The following is a 22,791-nucleotide window of genomic DNA, read 5'->3' on the forward strand; positions in this document are numbered from 1 at the left end:
TTAGATATTTTGGCTCTCAGCTATTCGTTAGCGCTATCCCTCCCCCACACTTTCTTTTTGAACTAAGGGTGTACTTTATGAGGTTAGCACACTCCATATTGGGATTAGCTAGGAGAGCAGAAGTGTAGTATCCCTAATCACACTCTACATTTTTAGCTTGTATTTAACCTCAGACTAGGAGATCCACTTATTTCTTATATTTTATTTAAATATTTAAATCACATTTCTATATTTCCTAATTTTTCCTCACGTTATCACAACACTATTCACAGTATTATTATATACACTTATTATATACACTTATTTATTTGTATATACACATCGTATTTTAAATAATTATTAAATAAATTTAAAACACCTATTTTTGACACACTAGAAATTTCACATCACTCATTTTTTTAGTAATAAGATGATTTATTCAATCCATTTTCTTTGATTCTATATTAAAATGGACATATTCTCTCATAGAGATAAAATCCTCAATGAGATTGCTAGGAATGATAATACAAACATTGAATTTTATAATGAAGGGAACGATATAGAAAACATCCATATAGATTTGGAAAACACTCTCTCTAAAGAAATAAAACATACTTTGGAAATTAAATACATGCAATATTATTTAGATTCAAATATGGTACCAAGAGGTCTCAGATTAAAAAAAGATTGTACATTTACACTACCAGAAAAATTAAAAACAGAATGGTTTGAAGTATTAGAAAATGCCTCTTTAAACCTTATGAAAATTGTAGTTAAAGCGAGAAATATACAACTTTCAGAAGTAAAAAAAGACATTGAAACTATAAAAAATAAAATGAACAGCATAGAACAAAATGAGGAACACAAGAACACACAAATTGAAATAATAAGGAGAACCTCTGAACTTAAAAATAACATCACCTTGCAGAAAAATTCAAAATTTCAAAGAGATACAACAGATTATAAAACAAATGAAGATGAGAGTAATTCCAAACAAATTACTATAGAAAGGAATATAGAGGAAATTATTATTGATAACCCCACCACAGATAACTCTAGAAGAGAAATAGCACATTTATTTAGCAAAAAGAAAAACATGAATAAAGATAAAGAAAATGTACCCAATTATACAAATAACAAACATAAAACTAATTATCAGAATCACAAAAGAATTGAAGAAGTGAATAAACAGCCAAATAAGAGAAATGAAAATCATCACAATAATGAGAATGAATATCAGAACATAGACTCTGAAAATTGGTCAAAAACACCAAGTAGAAACACAAATAATGGTTGGCACACAAAAAGAGAAGAGTATATACCACAAAGGAGAGGATATAATCAATACAACAATGAGAGAGGTTATGATAATACATATAACCAAAGAAACCACCAAAATTGGTACCCCAATAGTCATCAAAATTGGTATCAACACAGATACCAAAATAGATATCAGAACCATGAAAACTCAGATAGAGATTTTTACAGTCATCAATACAATTATTACAATAACAGATACAATGACAACAGACATAATAATAGACAAAATGACAATGGATTTAGAAATCAATCAAACCATTCATATAATATGTATAGAGAATACCCCAAACACTCCTATAATGAACAACAAAACTGGAGAATACCCCTACAAAACAGATATACACCACTACAAGCACAACAGAGCCCCGCGAGAACTCATCAATTCAGGAAACAACTAAATTCAAACATACAAGAAGACAACACACAGACAAAACATTTTTTAGAGGGTGTCCCCGCAAAGGCGGGGCCATCAAGAGATTATCCAGGAGCTATAATACCAGAAAGAAACACACAAGGAAAAAGAAGATTAGAGGTAGAAGAGGGAGAGGAACCTCTAAACAAATCACAAAGGAGATAGAAAGCAAAAAGAAAGTTGGAATATTTAATTTAAGTAAAGTGATTTTAACCGAAGAACAAGAGAAAGTATTAGGAAAAGGCCTCACGTTTGCACCATCATGCAGACTTAATAAATTTGAGACCTTAATTAATGTCAATCAGTACATTAGAAAACTCACATTAAAAAGATACTTTCTCAAAAATCCCATACAACACAGAGACACACAAAACAGTTACATCCATACAGACCTGAAGGCAAAATCCGATTTCTTTCCTATACAGGAGAAAAGCGAACACATAAAACTATTTGAGGAGAATATAAAGAAAGATTTAGAAACACTTGATCAAAGCAAACCTTTTAAAAATAATATGAGTAAAAAAGAGAGTGAAACGCTTAAGGAATTACAAAATAACACTGATATAGTAGTGAAACCGGCAGATAAGGGTGGGGGGATTGTCCTAATGGACACAAACTATTATATCCAAGAAGCAAATAGGATCTTACAAGATAAGACTACTTACACTAAACTTAAACAGAATCCATTAAAGCAACAGGAATTAAAACTAGGAACATTACTCAAAGAGGCTAAGAAAGAAGGTATAATTAATGAATCAGAATTTAACTTTTTAAATACAACATATCCTAAGACCCCCACCTTTTACTTTCTACCAAAGATCCACAAAGATCTTAAAAATCCCCCTGGCCGTCCCATAATCTCTGGGATAGGTTCCCTTACATCAGGCCTATCCCAGTATGTAGATTTTTTCCTACAGAAATATGTGATAACGCTACCAGCATATTTAAGAGACTCGACACATTTTCTAAATAAAATCCAAAACCTAGAATGGAAAGAAAATTACATTATGGCAACATGTGATGTCAATTCTTTGTATACTAATATATCACACCATATGGGAAAAGAGGCTATTAAATCATTTTTAGACAGAGATATAGATCTATCTGAGACTCAAAATAAATTTATTTTGGATTGTATTGGTTTTATCCTACAAAATAACAGTTTTTTATTCAATAAGGAGGTATTTCTCCAGACTAAGGGAACTGCAATGGGCACAAGGTTCGCCCCCAGTTATGCTAATTTGTTTATGGGCCACTTTGAAGATAATTACATCTACAATGGCCATTGGGAGGCGAACCTTGTGCTCTATTGCAGATTCATAGATGACATTTTTATTGTGTGGCGTGGGGACGTTGAACTATTAAACATATTTTTAACAGATCTTAACAGTAACAACTTAGGAATATCCTTCTCTCATGAATACAGTTGTAGGAAACTCAATTTTTTAGATATTGCAATAGAAATCAATGATAATCAAATACACACTGAAACCTACTTCAAAGCGATTGACGCTAATAATTATATACATTCATCCAGTTGCCATTTAAATCAATGGAAACACAATATCCCAAAAAGCCAGTATATGAGAGTAAAGAAAAATTGTTCATCTCTAGAAAGCTATCAGACACAATCCCAGATATTAACCACCAGATTTATAGAGAAAGGTTATGACAGCAATAGAATAGGCAAAATACAACAAGAGGTTGCTAAAATTGATAGAAACACCTTATTACTACCAAAAAAGAAATCCGTTGCACAAAAATCCAATGAACTGTTTATACCTTTCATCACTGGGTTTAGCTCAGAACACTATGAAGTCAAAAAGATTCTGAGAAAACATTGACATTTAATTAAACAGGACCATATACTAGGGAATCAAGTAAAAAATCAACCTGATATAATTTTTAAAAAAGCTAGAAACTTAAAGAGTTTATTATCTCCCAGTGAATATAAGGAAAAACAACAACATTCTACATATAAAGATATGAAAGGAGATAAACTAATTGGTTTTTTTCCGTGTAACACCTGTAAGTCATGCAAACACAGTCATAAGATAAAAGATTTAAAATCACATAACACAAACTTCAGTTTTAAAATAAAGCAATTAATAAGATGTTCTGATAATGTTCATGTAATCTGTTCTATTTTGGACAGACGAGTAGGATTTTAAGAGATCGCATCCGGGAACATATTTTAAAAATAGAGCACGGCTCTTCAGAAACAAAATTATATAACCATTTTAAAGAAAAAAATGAAGGGAGTCTAAAAGATTTTAAATATTGGGGTGTAACACAAATTAATCTTGGGAGTAGGGGAGGGAATATCAACAATGTATTACTAAAAAAGGAAGCTGAATTTATATTTAATTTTAAAACCCTCCACCCCCATGGCCTGAACTCCGAAATGGATCTTAGTAGGCTAATATGAAAATCCAATTTTTCTAATTTTTCAAAAAAAGAATTTTAAATAATCTTTTTATACACATGTATGATTTTATATTTTATAATACATGTGTATATATTATTATTTTCATTTTAAACTAATTCCTAATTTTGCACAAACTTCATGAAATTGTTATTACTTTGTACAAATGTTCGCTATCTCTAACACCACCACATTAACACACACATATAACTACCAAAACCATTTAGAAACTTAGTAGAGATAGAATCCTCTCAAATATTTGTTGTTTATATACACACATATATTTTTATATATTTTTTCCGTATATATTTTAATAACTTTTATATTTTTTATATTTTTTCCATATTCAATAAGAGGTTGCCAAGATTGGATTTATTGTATCAAATGAATCAAATACTTAAAATCAAGTGTAAACATATGAATTAACAAAACAGTGTAACGTTTGTAACACAATGATTCACATATCTCCAATAGCTTATTCACTATTGGCTGGGTATTATCCAATGAGAAAAGAGAGAGGGCTATTTAAAATGGCCTAAACATTTAGTAAGCATCTTGATAAAGGCCCCTGGAGGCTGAAACGCGTAGAACTTGCTTACTAAACCTTGATACATTTTATATCTCTTTACTAGCTGAGGTATCGTTGGTGGATAGGACAGGTACATTGAGCGGTCACTGATCACAGGTGAGCCGTCTCTGTATGTGTAATTCCTGCCCCAGGACCCACAGAAAACGAACCCAGAGTGCTTTTTAAAGGTCTATCATTCATAGGCTGAAATATTGCACAACTGCGCTTTACTATTTGGAAATCTGAACTGAACTTTAACCCGGAACTTGATCCCTCTGGGACCATTTCCACACGCTGGATACCTGCTGCGGAGGACGGACAGATACTGGCTAAAAACAGGCTAAAAAAACGGAGGAAAGCCATACAGAAAGAAGATAAAGTTACTTCTCATATCACTCCGTTTTTACCCGGTCTTTGAATTGACACACTGGTAACATTACCCCCTAAGGAGATCACACTGGTAAACATTACCACCCACGGATCACACTGGTAAACATTATCACCCACGGATCAGCTCCATTTTGGGAATACTGATATCAAGCACTTTTTAATAGACTTTTTAATAGACTTTGTAGTTATTTTATCTGTTTTTGTCATATAGGCTGCCAATAATTCTGGTTAGTTATACATGCTGCTATTAATTCTGTCTAGTCATATATGCTGCTAATAATTTTGTTTATTTGAGAACCTCAGATAGTCACTCTCATTGCAGTCTTTTAGATACACTCATTTTTTACCTGATGCCGGCATCTTTTATAGGAGTTATCTGTTAGAATTTATGTTAGAATTTATCTTATATTGTTATAATAAATATTGATTTATTTGTACATATATATCCAATTCCTCTTTTTTTTGGCTACGTAGACACGCTAATTTTAATTCAATTTTTATTGTTTATTTATACTAGTAATGTACTATCTCATTAGAGTTTTTTAGATATTTTGGCTCTCAGCTATTCGTTAGCGCTATCCCTCCCCCACACTTTCTTTTTGAACTAAGGGTGTACTTTATGAGGTTAGCACACTCCATATTGGGATTAGCTAGGAGAGCAGAAGTGTAGTATCCCTAATCACACTCTACATTTTCAGATGTACGAATGACCAGATCTTGTTGGCTTTCTAATTGTTTAACTGCTGCCTTTTGCTTGATTGTAAGGTTGTCATGAGTATTGGTATATGTCTTCTGATTGCCTAATTGGACAATTTCTTTCTCTACTTGTTTCTGAAATAAGTTGATATGTTGACCTCTTGATTGAGTGGTATAAAAATTAGATCTCGCCTTTTTTGGTTTTGGTATACACAGGTCATTGAATTCAGTGCCATTTTCTCCCAGAATTTTTAATTGTTCCAAAGTACAAATATCCTTAAAATCAAAATTCGAAGTTGAACTTAAATTTATATCAGGTCCAATGGCACTGAGATCAAAAGAAATAGGATGTACTTCTCTATCCTCAGACAATACATCATCATCAATTTCATTACAATGATCAGAGTTATGGAAGTGTTTGTGCAACGTTAGCTTCCTTACAAATTTATTAACATCAAGTAGCGTGTTAAAAACTGAAAAATTGTAAGTTGGGGCAAAACCTAAGCCCTTAGACAAAACATTTATGTGATCATCAGTAAGTTGGAAGTCCGATAAATTAATGACAGAGAGTGCTATTTCTTCTTTGACCCCCTCTTTGAAACTCTTCTTCCTTCTCCTGGATTCAGCTCTGCGCGTCCTTTTTCTTTTCCTAAAGGGATTTCTTGTTTTCTTGCTTTTGGGCGGACATCATCATCTTTCCTTCCTTGATCTTCACGTGATGATTCCTGCAACGAGAGTAAGGGAGGGGCAGACAAAGAGGAAGAAGAAGAGGAAGAAGAAGAAGATGATGATGAACTATCATCTGAGGAAACACCACTTTTTTGTTTTTCTTCTTTTTATGTTTTTTCTTCAAAATAGATTTTGGTTCAGACGAGGATATCGAAGCACTCGCTAGATGTGACTTAATCTTATGCTTGATCTCATTCTTATTCTTATGCTTATTCTTGTTTTTGTTTCTATTTCTGTTTTTATTAGAGTTACGGCTCTCACCATCTGTGTCTGGACTTGAGTTGTAGTCCCTCTGATTGACAGAAGACCTACGTTGTCGTCTGGTAAATCTGGACCAATCATATACATTATTCTTTAAATAGTCGTCTTGGTCTCGGTTAAATTTTCTTCCTTTGAGTGAGGCCAATTCAGTGTCAAATTTCCGTACTCTTTTCTTCATGTTGGATTTCAACTCAGGATATTCCTCATCTTGTTTGTAGTTCTTTAACTCCTGCTTGATATTACTGATCTGTACCTTTAAGGAATCCCTTTTCATATTTTTGCTCCTTATAAGAATATCAATGATTGTTAAAGAACAGGTGGTGAGTGTTTTTAAATTTACAAGAATATTCTTCTTGTCCTGAGGTAGGAAAGATCCCTTTCCACCCGTAATCTCTGAAATAATTTCCGCCAGACCAGAACCGAATAGGGTCTTACCTTTATAAGGTAAAGCTAAAAGCTTGGCCTTTGAAGATACATCAGTCGACCAAGATTTTAACCAGAGAGCTCTACGAATAAAAACAGTGAAGCTAGACATCTTAGCTCCCAGTCTAATTACCTGAATGTTGGCATCTCAGATAAAGGTACTGGCTATTTTAAGAGCCTTGATCCTATCTTGTATCTCCTCAATCGTAGTCTCCTCTGATATCAGATCAAACAGGGCATCGCACCAGTAAGATGCTGCACCCGCAACCGTAGCAATACTTGCCGCAGGTTGCCACTTTAATCACTGATGGATGTACATCTTTTTTAAGTAAGCCTCTAGTTTCTTATCCATAGGATCTTTAAAAGAACAACTATGCTCTATACGAATTATAGTTCTTTTAGCTAGAGTAGAGATAGCTCCTTCTACTTTAGGCACCGTGTGCCATGAGTCCCGAATGGAGTCAGCAACAGGAAACATCTTTTTAAATACAGGGGAAGGGGAAAAAGAAACCCCTGGCTTATCCCATTCCTGAGCTATGATTTCAGACATCTTGTCTGGAACAGGAAAAACATCCTCTGAAGAGGGAGAATCATAAACTCTGTTAAGTTTAAAATACTTTTTAGGGTTGACAGGAATCGAAGGTTCAGAATCATCCAAGGTAGCTAGAACCTCTTTCAGTAGCAACCAGAGATGTTCAAGCTTAAATCTGAAATGAACTTCTTCTGATTCAGAAGATTCCCCCCCCACCATAGTATCAGAGTCTGAGATCTCAGCTTCAGAAGCTACTGAAGTATCTTCCTTGTCAGACATCTTGGAAAGGTTGACCAGCACAAATTTAGAGGGGTCAGAAACCTTACTAGCAGAAATATGTCTAGATTTCCTCGTACGCTTACCCAAAGAGGGAAAAGCAGCTAAAGCCGCAGACACCGCAGACACCGCAGAGGTAATCTGTTCAGCAAAATCTCCTGGCAAATAAATACCCCCAGGAGGTTGAGAGAAACCGCAGGGCACTGTATGTGAGACCATTAAGGCTTGGGACATTTGAGGAGAAAGCTGCGGCATATCCTGAACAGCATTATCCTGAGAGACTATTGGTTTAAAAGGAAGCAATTTATGTTTTAATTTTAGAGTCTTAGCTAAACATGAGGAACAAAAATTGAATAGGCAAAACAATTTGGGCCTCTAAACATAATAGATATTTGTCCAGAGAAACAGAATCTTGGTCAGTGTCCATAGCTAAAAAAGTTGGTATAGAAAAATAAAATGGAACCGTTATGTCACTTTAAGAAACAATAGGGACAAATACTCAAATTATTTCAAAGTAAACTCAAAGATATTTAAGCAGTTTACAATAAAAAATCCTCACACCTCTATACCTCAGACTAGCTGAGGAGATCTTACCACACCGGAACTGGAGTTGACACTAGTAAAAGGAGAAGTCTTTCACGAACTGCAAATCCGCTGTCAGTGATGGCTTTCAGCCCTGGAAAGCTGAATCCAGATCGGTAAAGAATTACTAAAGCCCCAACATGCGATCGTTTATACACAGAGCAGTAAAAACATACGCATAGGCTATTCACTCCGCTCTCAAGTATACAAGTGGAATGGCACGTGATCGGACTAGAAAATAAACTGCGCCACTGAAAAAACGTAAAGATTCAGTCCAACCATAAACAACACTAACGACAGAGCGAAAATCTCTAAGTCTCAACTCTGCACTGATAGCCCAATATTAAAAACAAAGTACATGCCGTTATGTTTTTCACATGTGCTACAGACCCTCTTTAAAAATTGCTTCAGCCAGTCTCTCAAATAAAAAAGGGGAAATGAACCCTTAACATTTACTTTTAGCCTCATTAAAACAGTGCCTGCCAAGCTGCCCAAAAGTTAACCCCCAAAGGTTGTAATATGTCCCATATGATAATCCACTAGAGGAATTAACCTCCAAAGTGCTGTCCTTCAGTACCTAGAAGGCAAATGCACTTACCTGTGGATCCAGCTGCAGGTCAACAACAGCTTCTTTAGGTGTGATAGACACTCCACTCTCTATCAGGGACCTGAAGAAAAAGAAAGAACTGAGTAATCAACCCTGGCTTTCCATGAAGGGGTAGCAATAATGTTAGAAATAAAGCAAAGACAACCTTGCCACTTTCTAACTGCTAACAGCCACCATTACTTTTACTAAAGAGATTGACATGGACACAGCATAGTCCCAAATTCTTGTTTGCAGGGAAAAGTACCCATAAAAGGATTAAATATCTTCAGACACCAACTTCGCACATCCTCCATTGACAAATGCAAAGAGAATGACTGGGGATTATGGGTAAGGGAAGTTACACTTAACAGCTTTGCTGGGGTGTTCTTTGCCTCCTCCTGCTGGCCAAGAGTTGAATATCCCACTAGTAATTTGAATGGTGTTGTGGACTCTCCATGCCATAGGAAAGAAATTGGGGTTTTTTTTATTTTAAAAGGGACATGAAACCCAAACTTTTTATGATTCAGATAAAGCATACATTTTAAACAACTTTTCAATTTACCACTATTATTAATTTTGCTTCTTCTCTTGATATCCTTTATTGAAGAAGCAGCAATGCACTACCGGGAGCTATCTGAACCCATTGGTGAGCCCAAGACAAAAGCAGAACTGTAAGTTTAGGAGTCTGCCCATTTTTGGTTTTGCACCTGGATAGCGCTTGTTGATTGGTGGCTAAATGTAACCACCAATCAGCAAGTGCTACCCAGGTGCTGAACCAATAATGGGCCAGCTCCTAAGCTTACATTCCTGCTTTTTGAATAAAGATGCCAGAAGAACAAAGAAAATTTGATAATATGAGTAAAATAGAAAGTTGCTTAAAATTGCATGCTCTATCTGAATCTTTAAATACAAAATGTGGGGTCATATCCCTTTAACTAGAGTGGAGAAAAGAAACGTAATTTTGTGTTTAACCCTTTCACACTCACAGTTCACTAATTGCATATACATGGCACAAACTATTAGTCTGTCAACACCACTTTACCACTATATTTGACTATATAAATATTTTAAACACTCTTCATAAGTGATTTTGGTGGGGTTGTCAAACTGAATTCTGTATCCGTTTTAAAAGTACTCACAAGGTATATAGACATAGGTAGCCCAGTTGCCTCGCTCATGTTTGAAGTTGCGTATCCGGCCACCATGCTTTGTGACATCATCACATACTTCATTTTCTATCACATCCTGGAACATATTGAGCACACTTTCTGGGACCGGCAGACGAGGTGCGACCCTGAGGAACACACAGTAAATGTGGGATAAAGAGTTGTGCTAAAGCAATATTAAACACCTCTTGCTATTTTTTTTGTTTTTGGTGGGGGGGAATCTCTTCTTCAAAATTCTGCAAATTGCCTAAACTAGTTATCGGATTTGCAGCATTTTGAAGAAAACCTAGTTTACTGAAGCAGAAAAGCTATTGGAGGAGATAGTCTGCTGGGCATAGAAGGGAATCATGGTGCTTTATGACAAATAGTCTTATGGATGAGTAGCATTTAAGGTTAGGGAAGAAACAGTGTTATTGGGGAGGCAAATGGAAATAAAAAAAGGATTTATGATGCTTCAGGGACAACAGATACCAGAAATGATAAAAGAGAAGTGTTCCGAGTACTGAAGACAAGAAAACTGAGCCAGGCTAAGTCTATTCAAGAAGAGAGACATCAAACCCAGTTACAATTGTATTCTATTAAATAAGAAAATGACGCATGAGAGATTCTCACGTTTTGGATAATATGCTCCATGAGGCAAAACATTCCTCAATCATTGGTGAATATAAGTTGCTGAACAATATGGAGACACTGAGCTTTTAGGAGAGAAAGCAAAATACTAAACAATGAGGCATTAACATGGAGAACAAGGGAAGAAAAAACAGAATTGTTCTGTCATGATTCAGAGAGAGCATGCAATATAAAAAAAACTTTCCAAAGCTAATTTGTTCTTTTGATATCCTTTGTTGAAAGGACTAGCTGTTGATAGGTGACTGCACTTCATTGCTGCTCTTTCAACAAATGATTCCAATGAAGCAAATCTGATAATAGAAGTAATTTGGAAAGCTGTTTAAAGGTACAGTCTAGTCAAAATTAAACTTTGATGATTCAGATAGGGAATGCAATTTTAAACACCTTTCCAATCTAGCGCTGCGGAATCTGTTGGCGGTCTACAAATAACCGATAATAATAATTTACTTGTATCATTCAATTTGCTTTGTTCTCTTGGTATTCCTTGTTGAAAGCTATCTCTGGGCGTTATGACAGTTTTTCACAGCTAGAGGGCGTTAGTTCATGTGTTCCATACAAATAACATTGTGCTCATGCACGTGGAGTTACCTAGGAGTCAGCACTGATTGGCTAACATGCATGTCAGTCAAAAGTACTAAAATAAGGGGGCAGTATGCAGAGGCTTAGATACAAGGTAATCACAGAGGTAAAAAGTATATTAATATAACCATGTTGGGGAATGGGAAATAAAGGTATTATTTATCTTTTTAAACAATAAAAAAATAGTTTGCTCTATCTGAATCATGAAGGGAAAAACATATGGGTTGTATGTCCCGTTAAGACTAGAATATGATTTCCTAAAGTTCTAACTTGTTCAAATCTAAGTAAATGGAATTTTGCAGTAATTCTTCCACATGGCATATGGAAAAAAACATACCTAGAGTAATACATTTATATTACTTTGCTTAACCCCTTAACGACCAAGGACGTACGCCACACGTCCTCAAAAAAAATACAGTTAATGACCGAGGACGTGTGGCGTACGTCCTTGGTCTGGAAAGCAGCTGCAAGCGATCCTGCTCGCTTCCAGCTGCTTTCCGGTTATTGCAGTGATGCCTCGATATGGAGGCATCCTGCAATAACCCCCCTTGGCCATCCGATGCAGAGAGAGCCACTCCGTGGCCCTCTCTGCACCGGACATCGGTGGCCGGTATCGTTGGCGGGTGGGAGCTTACGTGGGAGGCGGGTGGGCGGCCATCGATGCTGTGTGTGGAGTGGAGGGGGGCGGGATCGGGGGCGGGATCGGGGGCGGGACCTACGGGGGCGCGCGCGGGAGCGCGCGCGTGCACGGGGGGTGGTGGGCGGCGGGCGCGTGCACGGGCGGGAGCGGGTGGGAACCACTACACTACAGAAAAAAAAAAGTTCAAAGTAAAAAAAAAAAAAATACATTTTCAGCATTATAAATTTAATCTAAGGGATCTGGAAGGGGTTGGTCTTGGTGGGGGGGAAAGCTACACTACAGAAAAGGGAATTTTTTACAAAACTGGGTACTGGCAGACAGCTGCCAGTACCCAAGATGGCGCCCATTAAGGCAGAGGGGAAGGGTTAGAGAGCTGTTTGGTGGGGGATCAGTGAGGTTGGGGTCTAAGGGGGGATCCTACACATCAGCATATGTAAATATGCTTCTTTTTTTTTTTTTTTTTAAAAAGGGCCAAATACCTTTTATTTTAGTACTGGCAGAGTTTCTGCCAGTACTTAAGATGGCGGGGACAATTGTGGGGTGGGGGAGGGAAGAGAGCTGTTTGGGAGGGATCAGGGGGTCTGATGTTTCAGGTGGGAGGCTGAGCTCTACACTAAAGATAAAATTAACCCTGCAAGCTCCCTACAAGCTACATAATTAACCCCTTCACTGCTAGCCATAATACACATGTGATGCGCAGCAGCATTTAGAGGCCTTCTAATTACCAAAAAGCAATGCCAAAGCCATATATGTCTGCTATTTCTGAACAAAGGGGATCCCAGAGAAGCATTTACAACCATTTGTGCCATAATTGCACAAGCTGTTTGTAAATAATTTCAGTGAGAAACCTAAAATTGAGAAAAATGTAACGTTTTTTTTAATTTGATCGCATTTGGCGGTGAAATAGTGGCATGAAATATACCAAAATTGGCCTAGATCAATACTTGGGGTTGTCTACTACACTACACTAAAGCTAAAACTACCCCAAAAAGCTCCCTACATGCTCCCTAATTAACCCCTTCACTGCTGGGCATAATACACGTGTGGTGCGCAGTGGCATTTAGCTGCCTTCTAATTACCAAAAAGTAACGCCAAAGTCATATATGTCTGCCATTTCTGAACAAAGGGGATCCCAGAGAAGCATTTACAACCATTTATGCCATAATTGCACAAGCTGTTTGTAAATAATTTCAGTGAGAAACCAAAAGTTTGTGAAAAAATTTGTGAAAAGTGAACGATTTTTTGTATTTGATTGCATTTGGCGGTGAAATGGTGGCATGAAATATACCAAAATGGGCCTAGATCAATACTTTGGGTTGTCTACTAAAAAAAAAAATATACATGTCAATGGATATTCAGAGATTCCTGAAAGATATTAGTGTTCTAATGTAACTAGCGCTAATTTTGAAAAAAAAGTGGTTTGGAAATAGCAAAGTGCTACTTGTACTTATGGCCCTATAGTTTACAAAAAAAGCAAAGAACCTGTAAACATTGAGTATTTCTAAAATCAGGACAAAATTTAGAAACTATTTAGCATGGGTGTTTATTGGTGGTTGTAGATGTGTAACAGATTTTGGGGGTCAAAGTTAGAAAAAGTGTGTTTTTTTCCATTTTTTCCTCATATTTTATAATTTTTTTTATAGTAAATTATAAGATATGATGAAAATAATGGTATCTTTAGAAAGTCCATTTAATGGCGAGAAAAACGGTATATAATATGTGTGTGTACAGTAAATGAGTAAGAGGAGAATTACAGCTAAACACAAACACCTCAAAAATGTAAAAATAGCCTTGGTCCCAAACGGACAGAAAATGGAAAAGTGCTGTGGTCATTAAGGGGTTAATAAATGTTTAGGCTAAAAAGGTGAATATTAAATGTGTTAAGACATGTTTGTTTTTTTATAACAATCCAGATCTAATTTTATATATATATATATGTACTTCTAGTTCTGGGGGTACCAACAAACGTAAGCTGTGACACCCAAACTTTTATCCGAAATGAGATTGAGAACTAATCTAAATCTGTGGCAGGTTTAGATACATAAACATACACTTTCAATCTTAAAACAATCAACAGAACTACAAGCCCCATGATTCTCTGCGGCCCAACCTGTCCTGCGGTTCCTCATCTTCTGAGCTACTGTATTCCACCAGAGCCAGCGCTGACGAGATCACAAAGTTTTAACGTTCAGGAAACCGGGGATTTGTTTTATATGTGAGATTAGCAATTACGGGGAGATGGCGGAGAGGAAACCTCTATCGATTAGAACATCAATATGAGAACAGAAATATACAGAAAATGAAATAGCAATGTATGTAAAATAGAGTCGCAGAACATCAATTTCCTGAAGATAACTCCGCGTACAACTGACAGCACTTCCTGTCTCCGACTCTCAGCCTATCACAGAGCTCGCTCTGCCCAAGTATGTCTCGGTTCCTCTTGCGTTTGAGATTTAGGATTAGTTGGTTTAGGTTATAAACTGCCCTTTCATCCATTAGATATTCTAGCAGAGTTTCCACCAATATTTGTTTGTATTTGACATATAAAAAATACAATTTGCTTTACCAGGTCGGACTTAACTGATAATGTCATTCTACTTATGTTTTACCGTATCGGACTTACTAATAATATATTTATGCTCTAGCATTATTCTCTACCAGAGCTAACTTACTAAAATAACATTATGCTTTACAAAAGAGGATCAAATAATAAAGATGATTTTATCAGTAGTAAACCTACACATGGAATTAGAAGAGGATGTCAGACTAAAATAAGTTGTAAAATTCTACAAAAAAACTAAAACATATGCACTGCAAGCGTATGATATTAGGTTATTTATACAAACAGAATATTGCAGACCGTACTTCTCTGTCTCCTTTTTGTAAGATAAACAAAACTAATGAAGGCATTATAAAATACAGTGTTCTCCACAGAAAGTTTTGCCAGCTGGGTGGCATCATGAAGTAGCGGATGGGGGTAGTGTAATACTTTAAAACATTATAACATTTTTTTGTCATTTATAAATGTTACTAAAGCTATCCAAAGCACCAATTAATTGCATAGGTTTTCTTTCCACTGTTTTTTCTCCATTAACTTCTATGGGGCAATAGGTTATCATTTGCACGACAGTCTAATTGCACTAGAAGTAAGCTGCGCTCGTCGGGTTAGTGCGAGAGCGATAACTTTTTAACTCATAACACCAGTGCAACACGATGAGTGCAAAAAGTTTACTTCTAGCGCTCTAGCGGAAGCACAAAATACCGCTCCACTTGTAATCTAGCCCCAAACCTGAGAAGGCTGATGTGTGCAGGAGAGAGATTACATAGTCTTTTATATATAACTGAATTGTCAGGAAGTGTTTGGATTGCAGTTTGGTGGCAAATGCGGGGTCATGAACATGTAGGCCATTACAGAATTCATTATATCTGGCACCATAAAAGTAAAATCTGGAAAAATAATTCAGCTTACTTGGCATTGAGTTGGCAGAGAGTTGGCTAAGACAGAGATGTCACTTCTGATTGTTTTGTATAGTAAATATATTAAATAGCTAAATATTTTCCTCCAAAGAATTTGTTCATTCAATGCAGACTTAATCAGAAGAATCTCCCAATCTCCTTTAGCATAGGTAACCTCAGTAGAAGGCAACTTCTGTGAAGAGTATGTTATATGATGCAATGCTATATTATTAAAAAATCCCTGGCAACAAGACAACCCAAACACCACCTCTGAAGCATCTACCTTTACAATGTTAATATCAGTTTTATGTAGGGTGGAGATTAGCTCAGTAATGAAAAGGTTTCAGGTTTTGAAAAAAAGCAACATGGTAACCAGGTAAAATGTAGTCTCTCGGGTCTGGGTTCTGTGTAGTGAAAGTCAATCCTAATGTTGTGGAAGAGGCAACAAGACTGGTAGATGTTTCAGATGTTTGAGCAGAAACAGGAGTGGGGATGGGCTTCTAGGGAAGTCAACTTCACTGTGATAGCTTAAACCTTTGCATTCAAAACACCCATCTGTGCAGCTTGTGCTCCCAACATTTGCCCTTGGTAGGTCCCTTCCTTAGCAGTGTCCATATTGTGGTCCATGTATACTGTCATACTTGCTCAACTGTAGAGAATGTCAGTGCTTGCGAGGAACCAGTGGAGAAGGTTGGATATAAGTGCAGCCCTGGACAGAGCCTGAGATTTGACACATCTTCTATGCATTAATGGGACAGTAAACACCTTGTAATTACAACACATTTCATATTTACAGGAAACAATTTGGGCTTGAGTCTGCAGACAACAAGGATAGTCACTGTCATAATGTTAGAAACAAATATATTGTTTTGCAGTTGTTATCAGTTAAAACAATTAGATATAGATATGAAGCAGGGTTAGAGAACTCAGCAAAGCACCTTTCAAGTTCTAAGAATTAGAAAAGACATAATTTTCAGAGCTAAATTACATGAAAATGAGGTTACATTGGTTTTGTCATTACACATAACATGTTATATAAAAATCTTAAGTTGCTTTTGTCTGTTTAACAATTATAAATAGTATAAAATATTATGAGCAAAAGCTAGGAGATTTGTTCAATGACCATAGGTACATGGGGTAAAGCAGGACGTGAAGTCAGGCAAGTCAAAAGATCCGGAACTAAGTAGCCATCTGAATATCACATCCAGTATAGACCAGGGTCTCAGAACAGAGGGACTAGCAGGCAAACATCCAGAATACAAAAAGAGTGTTCAAACGTGGTTAGCAGGTGTTTATAAGCAGGTATTTAACCTACCTGCCGGCCATACCTGCCTTTTGTAACCACTGGTCATGTCAGCCTCATGTGCACACTGGCTATATTCTATTATAGTGCCTGATGACGACTCTACAAACCATCTGCGTTATTGGACACTGCCTTCGATATCTGGTCTACAAGATGTGGTCATCTAATTACCTCCAACTTTACCTCTATTTGACTCTGACCTCTGTTCATTTCTTACTACTGCCTATTTCCTCCCTTTAGCCTTCAGTTGACATAATGCTTTGCAGTTTCAGTCAAACACCTGTTTGTCTTCTGATTTTTTTTTTTTATTCTTCTACTTTTTCTTACTACTATTACTTGTCTAATCTTGTCAGGTTTTTCTTACCTAAGGGTCTAGTAGTTTCATGGTGTATGCTTTAGCGCTGCAGAATCTGTTGGCGCTCTACAAATAACCGATAATAATATGCTGCTGTGCATGCATGTCATCCTATTTCCTTAATATCTATGGCCTCATGACTTCCATTTGCAGCCAAATGGCGATGAACTATAATTAGAGTGATCAATAATTGCATGTGCTCTAGCTAGTGTAAGAGGAATGGATACTTTTTTTTTTTTGCCATGATCCAACTTTATTGAAATATAATTGATCGAGACATATAATAGTCTTTAGGAGACGCAGCTCCTATTATTATGATATACAAAGTGGAATATTACAATTTTAATTTTCATACAAATAATAGTTATGAAATAAATATATAACGAAACTTTTGATTAAACCAGCCGGGTGGCATTATAAAGTAGCTGGGTGAAGGCTCTATAATACTTTGCGATATTAGAACATTTTCTGTCTATTTTAAATTTTACTTAAAGGGACAGTCTAGGCCAAAATAAACTTTCATGATTCAGATAGAGCAAGTAATTTTAAACAATTTTCCAATTTACTTTTATTACCAATTTTGCTTTGTTCTCTTGGTATTCTTAGTTGGAAGCTTAACCTAGGAGGTTCATATGCTAATTTCTTAGACCTTGAAGCCGACCTCTTTCAGATTGCATTTTAACAGTTTTTCACCACTAGAGGGTGTTAGTTCACATATTTCATATAGATAACACTGTGCTTTTGCACGTGAAGTTATCTGGGAGCAGGCACTGATTGGCTAGACTGCAAGTCTGTCAAAAGAACTGAAAAAAGGGGCCGTTTGCAGAGGCTTAGATACAAGATAATCACAGAGGTTAAAAGTATATTATTATAACTGTGTTGGTTATGCAAAACTGGGGAATGGGTAATAAAGGGATTATCTATCTTTTAAAACAATAAAAATTCTGGTGTAGACTGTCCCTTTAAGTTATCCAAAGCAATTGCATAATTTAGCAAATTGTTTAAAGGATCATTGCAGCAACAAACATTGAAAGCATTTAATATTAACTAATGTTTGCTTAATATTGGCTTAACGGGTGGACAGTAAAATCAGCCAGGTGGTGTGCGCACTAAAAAGACTCTGGGGAGAACACTTCATACTGAAAAAAGGAAAAAATAATAATAATTATGAGACCCCCTTAACCATCATTGTAAATTAATATAGCGGAGTAACTTGCAAATAAGCAGGAGTCAGTTTACTAACTTTATATACCCCTATGACTATTTGAGCAAATGTAGATAGATATTGATCCCATGTATTTGACATTTCTACAAATACTTCTTTTTAATTTGTCATTTGAGGCATTCCTCTAAACTAAGAAATTCAGAAACTTTGGTGCGCCACCTAGCTATAGTAGGGACAAAGCTAGATATCCAGTTTTTTGCTATAAAACATCTAATGCTATTTGTTATATATATAAAAAAAGTTTCTGATATGGTTTACATTTAATAGATGGTGATTTATTACAAAAATCATATAGATGGATCCAATGGACATTAAATATCCAATGCTTATTCTATTTCGGCAATTACAGTCAACCAGAAATCCTGAATTGGAGAGAACCACCACCACCACCACCACACGCCCCTGATCGCTATTAATGTGACCATGAAACACATCTAAGTAGTATTTAGTTCATTTCTAACATGGACATTGAAATTGAAGATTTCCTGGTAATTGAAAAAATGGATTAAGCTAGTTGCAGTAATATAATGACACCTTAATCATTTTCCCAAATAGGCTGGGAGATAACCAGAGAAGTGAAGATTTGAGAGATTTTATCCCCTAAAGTTTCCCTTACCTGGTCTCCTCTCCAGGCTCTTCTAATCAGGTCTTCTTTTAAAAAGCACTTTGAGGGCGTGCTGTCAAATCACAGCGGGAGCGAGCTACATTTGGTTCAATAGTGCGATCAGGCGCTGTGATTAGACAGAGCACCTGCAAATTGCTTTGAAAAGACGATCTGATTAGAAGAGCCTAGATAAGAAACAAGGTAAGTGTAAGTTTGGTGGGATAAATCTCTCAAATCTTTTGATTTTTAAATTTGTGCAAAATTATGTAACATTATTATTTCCGTTTACTGTCCCTTTAATCTAGGATGTTTATTGAGCTATATGTAATCAGTAAATGCCTTTTGTAAGGATAGATGTATGGTAGAGGGATGGAAATGAGTAATGTCTGGAGAACATGTTAATTTTTATAACATTAATCCATCCTGTTAATTTTTTATTATTATTTATCAACCAATAACAAAAAACATTAAAGTCAAGGATCAAAGTATAGCCATAGGGTCATGCAGGACCCAAAAAGAAGCCAACAAGATATTAGCCGCAACTCAAGATCATGGTTCTCCAATATTGGCATTTTTGCCTATTAAATAAAATCCAGCAAAATCAACACATATGAAATAAAGAGAGAAAAAAAACAAAACAAAAACCCCACACCCCTGTCCCTCCCACCCTCTTGTCTCATCCCTCTCTCATTTGTCACCAAACCATATATTGGGTAGGTGACCAGCATAAATCTGTAATTGGACATACAAAGATTTTATTAGCGGTTTAACTAGTGAAATTTTGGCAGACACGTTAAATGACAAAATATACACTTTCCAGTGCTTGAAGAATACTGCTAATTGAGCCTCAGTGGGGTTCTGTAGATTACATTGTTCTAACAAAAATTGGGACGTTAATGCATTTTTAAGTTATTTCAATTTTGGTGCTGCTTGTGCCTTCCAGGACCTTAGAATAAGATTTCGCCCTAGAAATATAAAAGTGTTAAAGAACTTAAAGTTTTTATATGTTCCTTAGAATTTGGCTAAAAAAAAATATTTCCAGCGGCTGAATATGAAAATCTAGCAGTAATATTGAGTTAATCCAATAGAATACTTTAGCCCAAAATTGACAAATTTTCGGGCAGGCCCAAAAGCAATGTCAAAAATCTGCGGCGGGGTCACTGCATCTAGAGCATAAAGTATTTGTTGTATACCATCTAGATAATCTATCTGGAGTCAAATACGTCATTAATCTTATTTTAATCTGAGACTCCTCCCAAGCCGTCAGAACCCAGGCTTTCTCTATTCATTTAAATGTGTCCACTATTACCTGAGTATCTATATCAGAATTTTTTTTAATCCATTTAGAAACTATATATTCCATTTGCCCTGCAGAGAGACGTTGATTAAGAAGAGAATAGAGAGAAGAAATGTAGTATACCCCTATTTGATACGCATTAATCCTAGTCTGTAGGTCTGAAAGTGACCAATCCGAACCATATATTATATCTCATGTCTCATCTGCAAATAGGCATAGAAGTCTCTTTTGGAAAGCCCGAATTGGTTACATAGATCGGCAAAAGCTAGAGGAGATATATCTGGGTATAGAATTTGTGTAATACACTTCAAGCCTTTACTAGACCATTGTCTAAAAACGTAATTTTTTTAGACCCGGCGAAAAATTTGGATTGCCTGTGATAGGTAAAAATTTCGAAACATAAGGCGAGCATCCCACTTCGGAAAAGAGCTTTTGCCATTCTGTAATAATATTTTTAAAAGTTATTAGAGAAAAAAACGACTAGGGGAGAGAGGTTATTGGACAATGCAGGATAGCATTTAGTTAAAAGGGGGCCACCAAAGATGATTGCCATCCAAACGAAGTAACTTGTTCTTGTTCAGTTAGCTAGTCAAGCGAAATCTTAGCACGGGCAGCTAAACTGTAAAATTGAATATTTGGCAAAGCCAAACCCGCAGCAGCTTTATCATTCATAAAACGATGAACCGCTATGCGTGCCTTAACCCCTTTTTCCAAAGAAAGTTAGAGCAAGATTTATTATATTTTATTATGTCAGCTTTATAGATGGGGACCGGGATATTCTGTATTAAATAAAATAATTCAGGGAAGAGTATCGTTTTAATTAATGTAATATGTGCCGTTAATGAAATTTACCCAGTCCTCCATCTTTTTTTGCAGCCCACAAAACATCTGAGAAAATTAATAATTATACCATTCTTTAGGGTTGGGACTTAGCCTGATACCTAGATAGGTAATCTGAGAGGTCTCTATAAAAGGATGTTTAATGCTGTGGTACTTCGGAAGTTCGGATTTAGACAGGTTAATTTTATAGCCTGAAATTTGCCCAAATACTGCAACAATATCCATGAGGAGAGGGAGATTCTTCTTAATATTACTCACAAACAGAAGTAAATCGTCAGCATAAAGTAATAGAACCAGTTTATGTACCCCTATACGAATAGCCTCAAGTTGATGACGGAGGAAAATCGCCAAGGGTTCCAATGATGCATTGAAAAGTAATGGGGAGAGTGGGCAGCCTTGTCTGGTTCCCCTTTGTAGGACCAGACGCTGTGAAATCTCACTATTATGAATTAGAGCGGAAGTTGGACCACTATATATTAAGCGGATAAAGTTTTATTGAGATATCCAGTCAAGCCAAATTGCTCTAAAGAAAAAAAAAAGATGTTCCCAAGAAATACGATCAAACGCTTTCTCTGCATCAACTGTCAGTAAGGCCATATCCGCATTATCCTTATGTCTAAAAGATTTAAATTCCAGAAAAAGTCAAGCATTGTCATTACCTTTCGGATATTTTTTGCCGGATTCCTGCCCGCCATAAAGCCTGATTGATTTTCATGGATTATCAAACCTAAATAAGGTTTTAGTCTATTGGCTATAATAGATGTTAATAGTTTATAGTCGGTGTTCAGTACTGATATGGGCCTATATGGAGGATGTGAGTTCCGGGTCTTTTTTTTTTTTTTTAAGAATTAAAGATATATTGGCGGCTGCAAAATACGGGGAACATTTTGTATTATGAAGAAATTACAAATTAAATAACTTATCAAGTATAGGGGAAATTTGTGACTGTAGAATCCTATAGAATTTGATAGGAAGACAATCTGGTCCAGCCGCTTTATTGGCCTTAGCTGTCTTGATGGCAGCTAAAATTTCAGCCTCTGAAATAGGGCTGTTAATTCCAGCCATAATTTCTATAGGGAGTTTAGAGGTTTTAATTTTATCCCAGAATACTTTTTCCTTATTAACCTCATGATCTTCATGATTATACAGCTCTCTGCAATAGTTGAAGAAAACTCTACTGATGTCAGAAATATTAGTAAACCTATCGGTACCGCTTCTGATGGCCGCTATACTGTTCCTATTAATTGTTTTCGTAATCCTAGCCAAAAATGTAGCGGACCTACCCACAAAACCCCCATTAAGAGCCTTTTGTCTTCAGTCCTCTTGAGTAGTTTTCTGTTTTTAATAAAAATTTCACAAGAGGTCTTAGCATTTATATATTTAAGCCAACTGGAATTAGAAGGGTCTCCCAAATATTCTCTATATGTATTTTTGACTTGATTGGATGTCTGAATTTCTTATTTGAATCTTTTTTTAAGTCGGCACATATAGGCCTTTATATTGCCTCTTAGCACAGC

At 36.1% G+C, this 22,791-nt stretch overlaps 1 protein-coding gene across 1 annotated transcript in view; it reads right to left on the reverse strand.

The window, feature by feature from the left end:
• Positions 1–14,569, reverse strand: part of USB1 (U6 snRNA biogenesis phosphodiesterase 1) — a 598,389-nt gene extending 583,820 nt beyond the window's left edge. The window contains exons 1-2 of the mRNA XM_053702597.1: positions 14,305–14,569; positions 10,319–10,473 (exon numbers count right to left, since the gene is read on the reverse strand). Coding sequence (XP_053558572.1) covers positions 10,319–10,433 — 115 coding nt within the window. The 5' untranslated portion in view covers positions 10,434–10,473; positions 14,305–14,569. The remainder of the gene's footprint in view (positions 1–10,318; positions 10,474–14,304) is intronic.
• Between the last annotated feature and the right edge of the window lie 8,222 nt (positions 14,570–22,791).

Source organism: Bombina bombina, chromosome 1, assembly GCF_027579735.1.
Source record: "Bombina bombina isolate aBomBom1 chromosome 1, aBomBom1.pri, whole genome shotgun sequence".
NCBI lineage: Eukaryota > Metazoa > Chordata > Amphibia > Anura > Bombinatoridae > Bombina > Bombina bombina.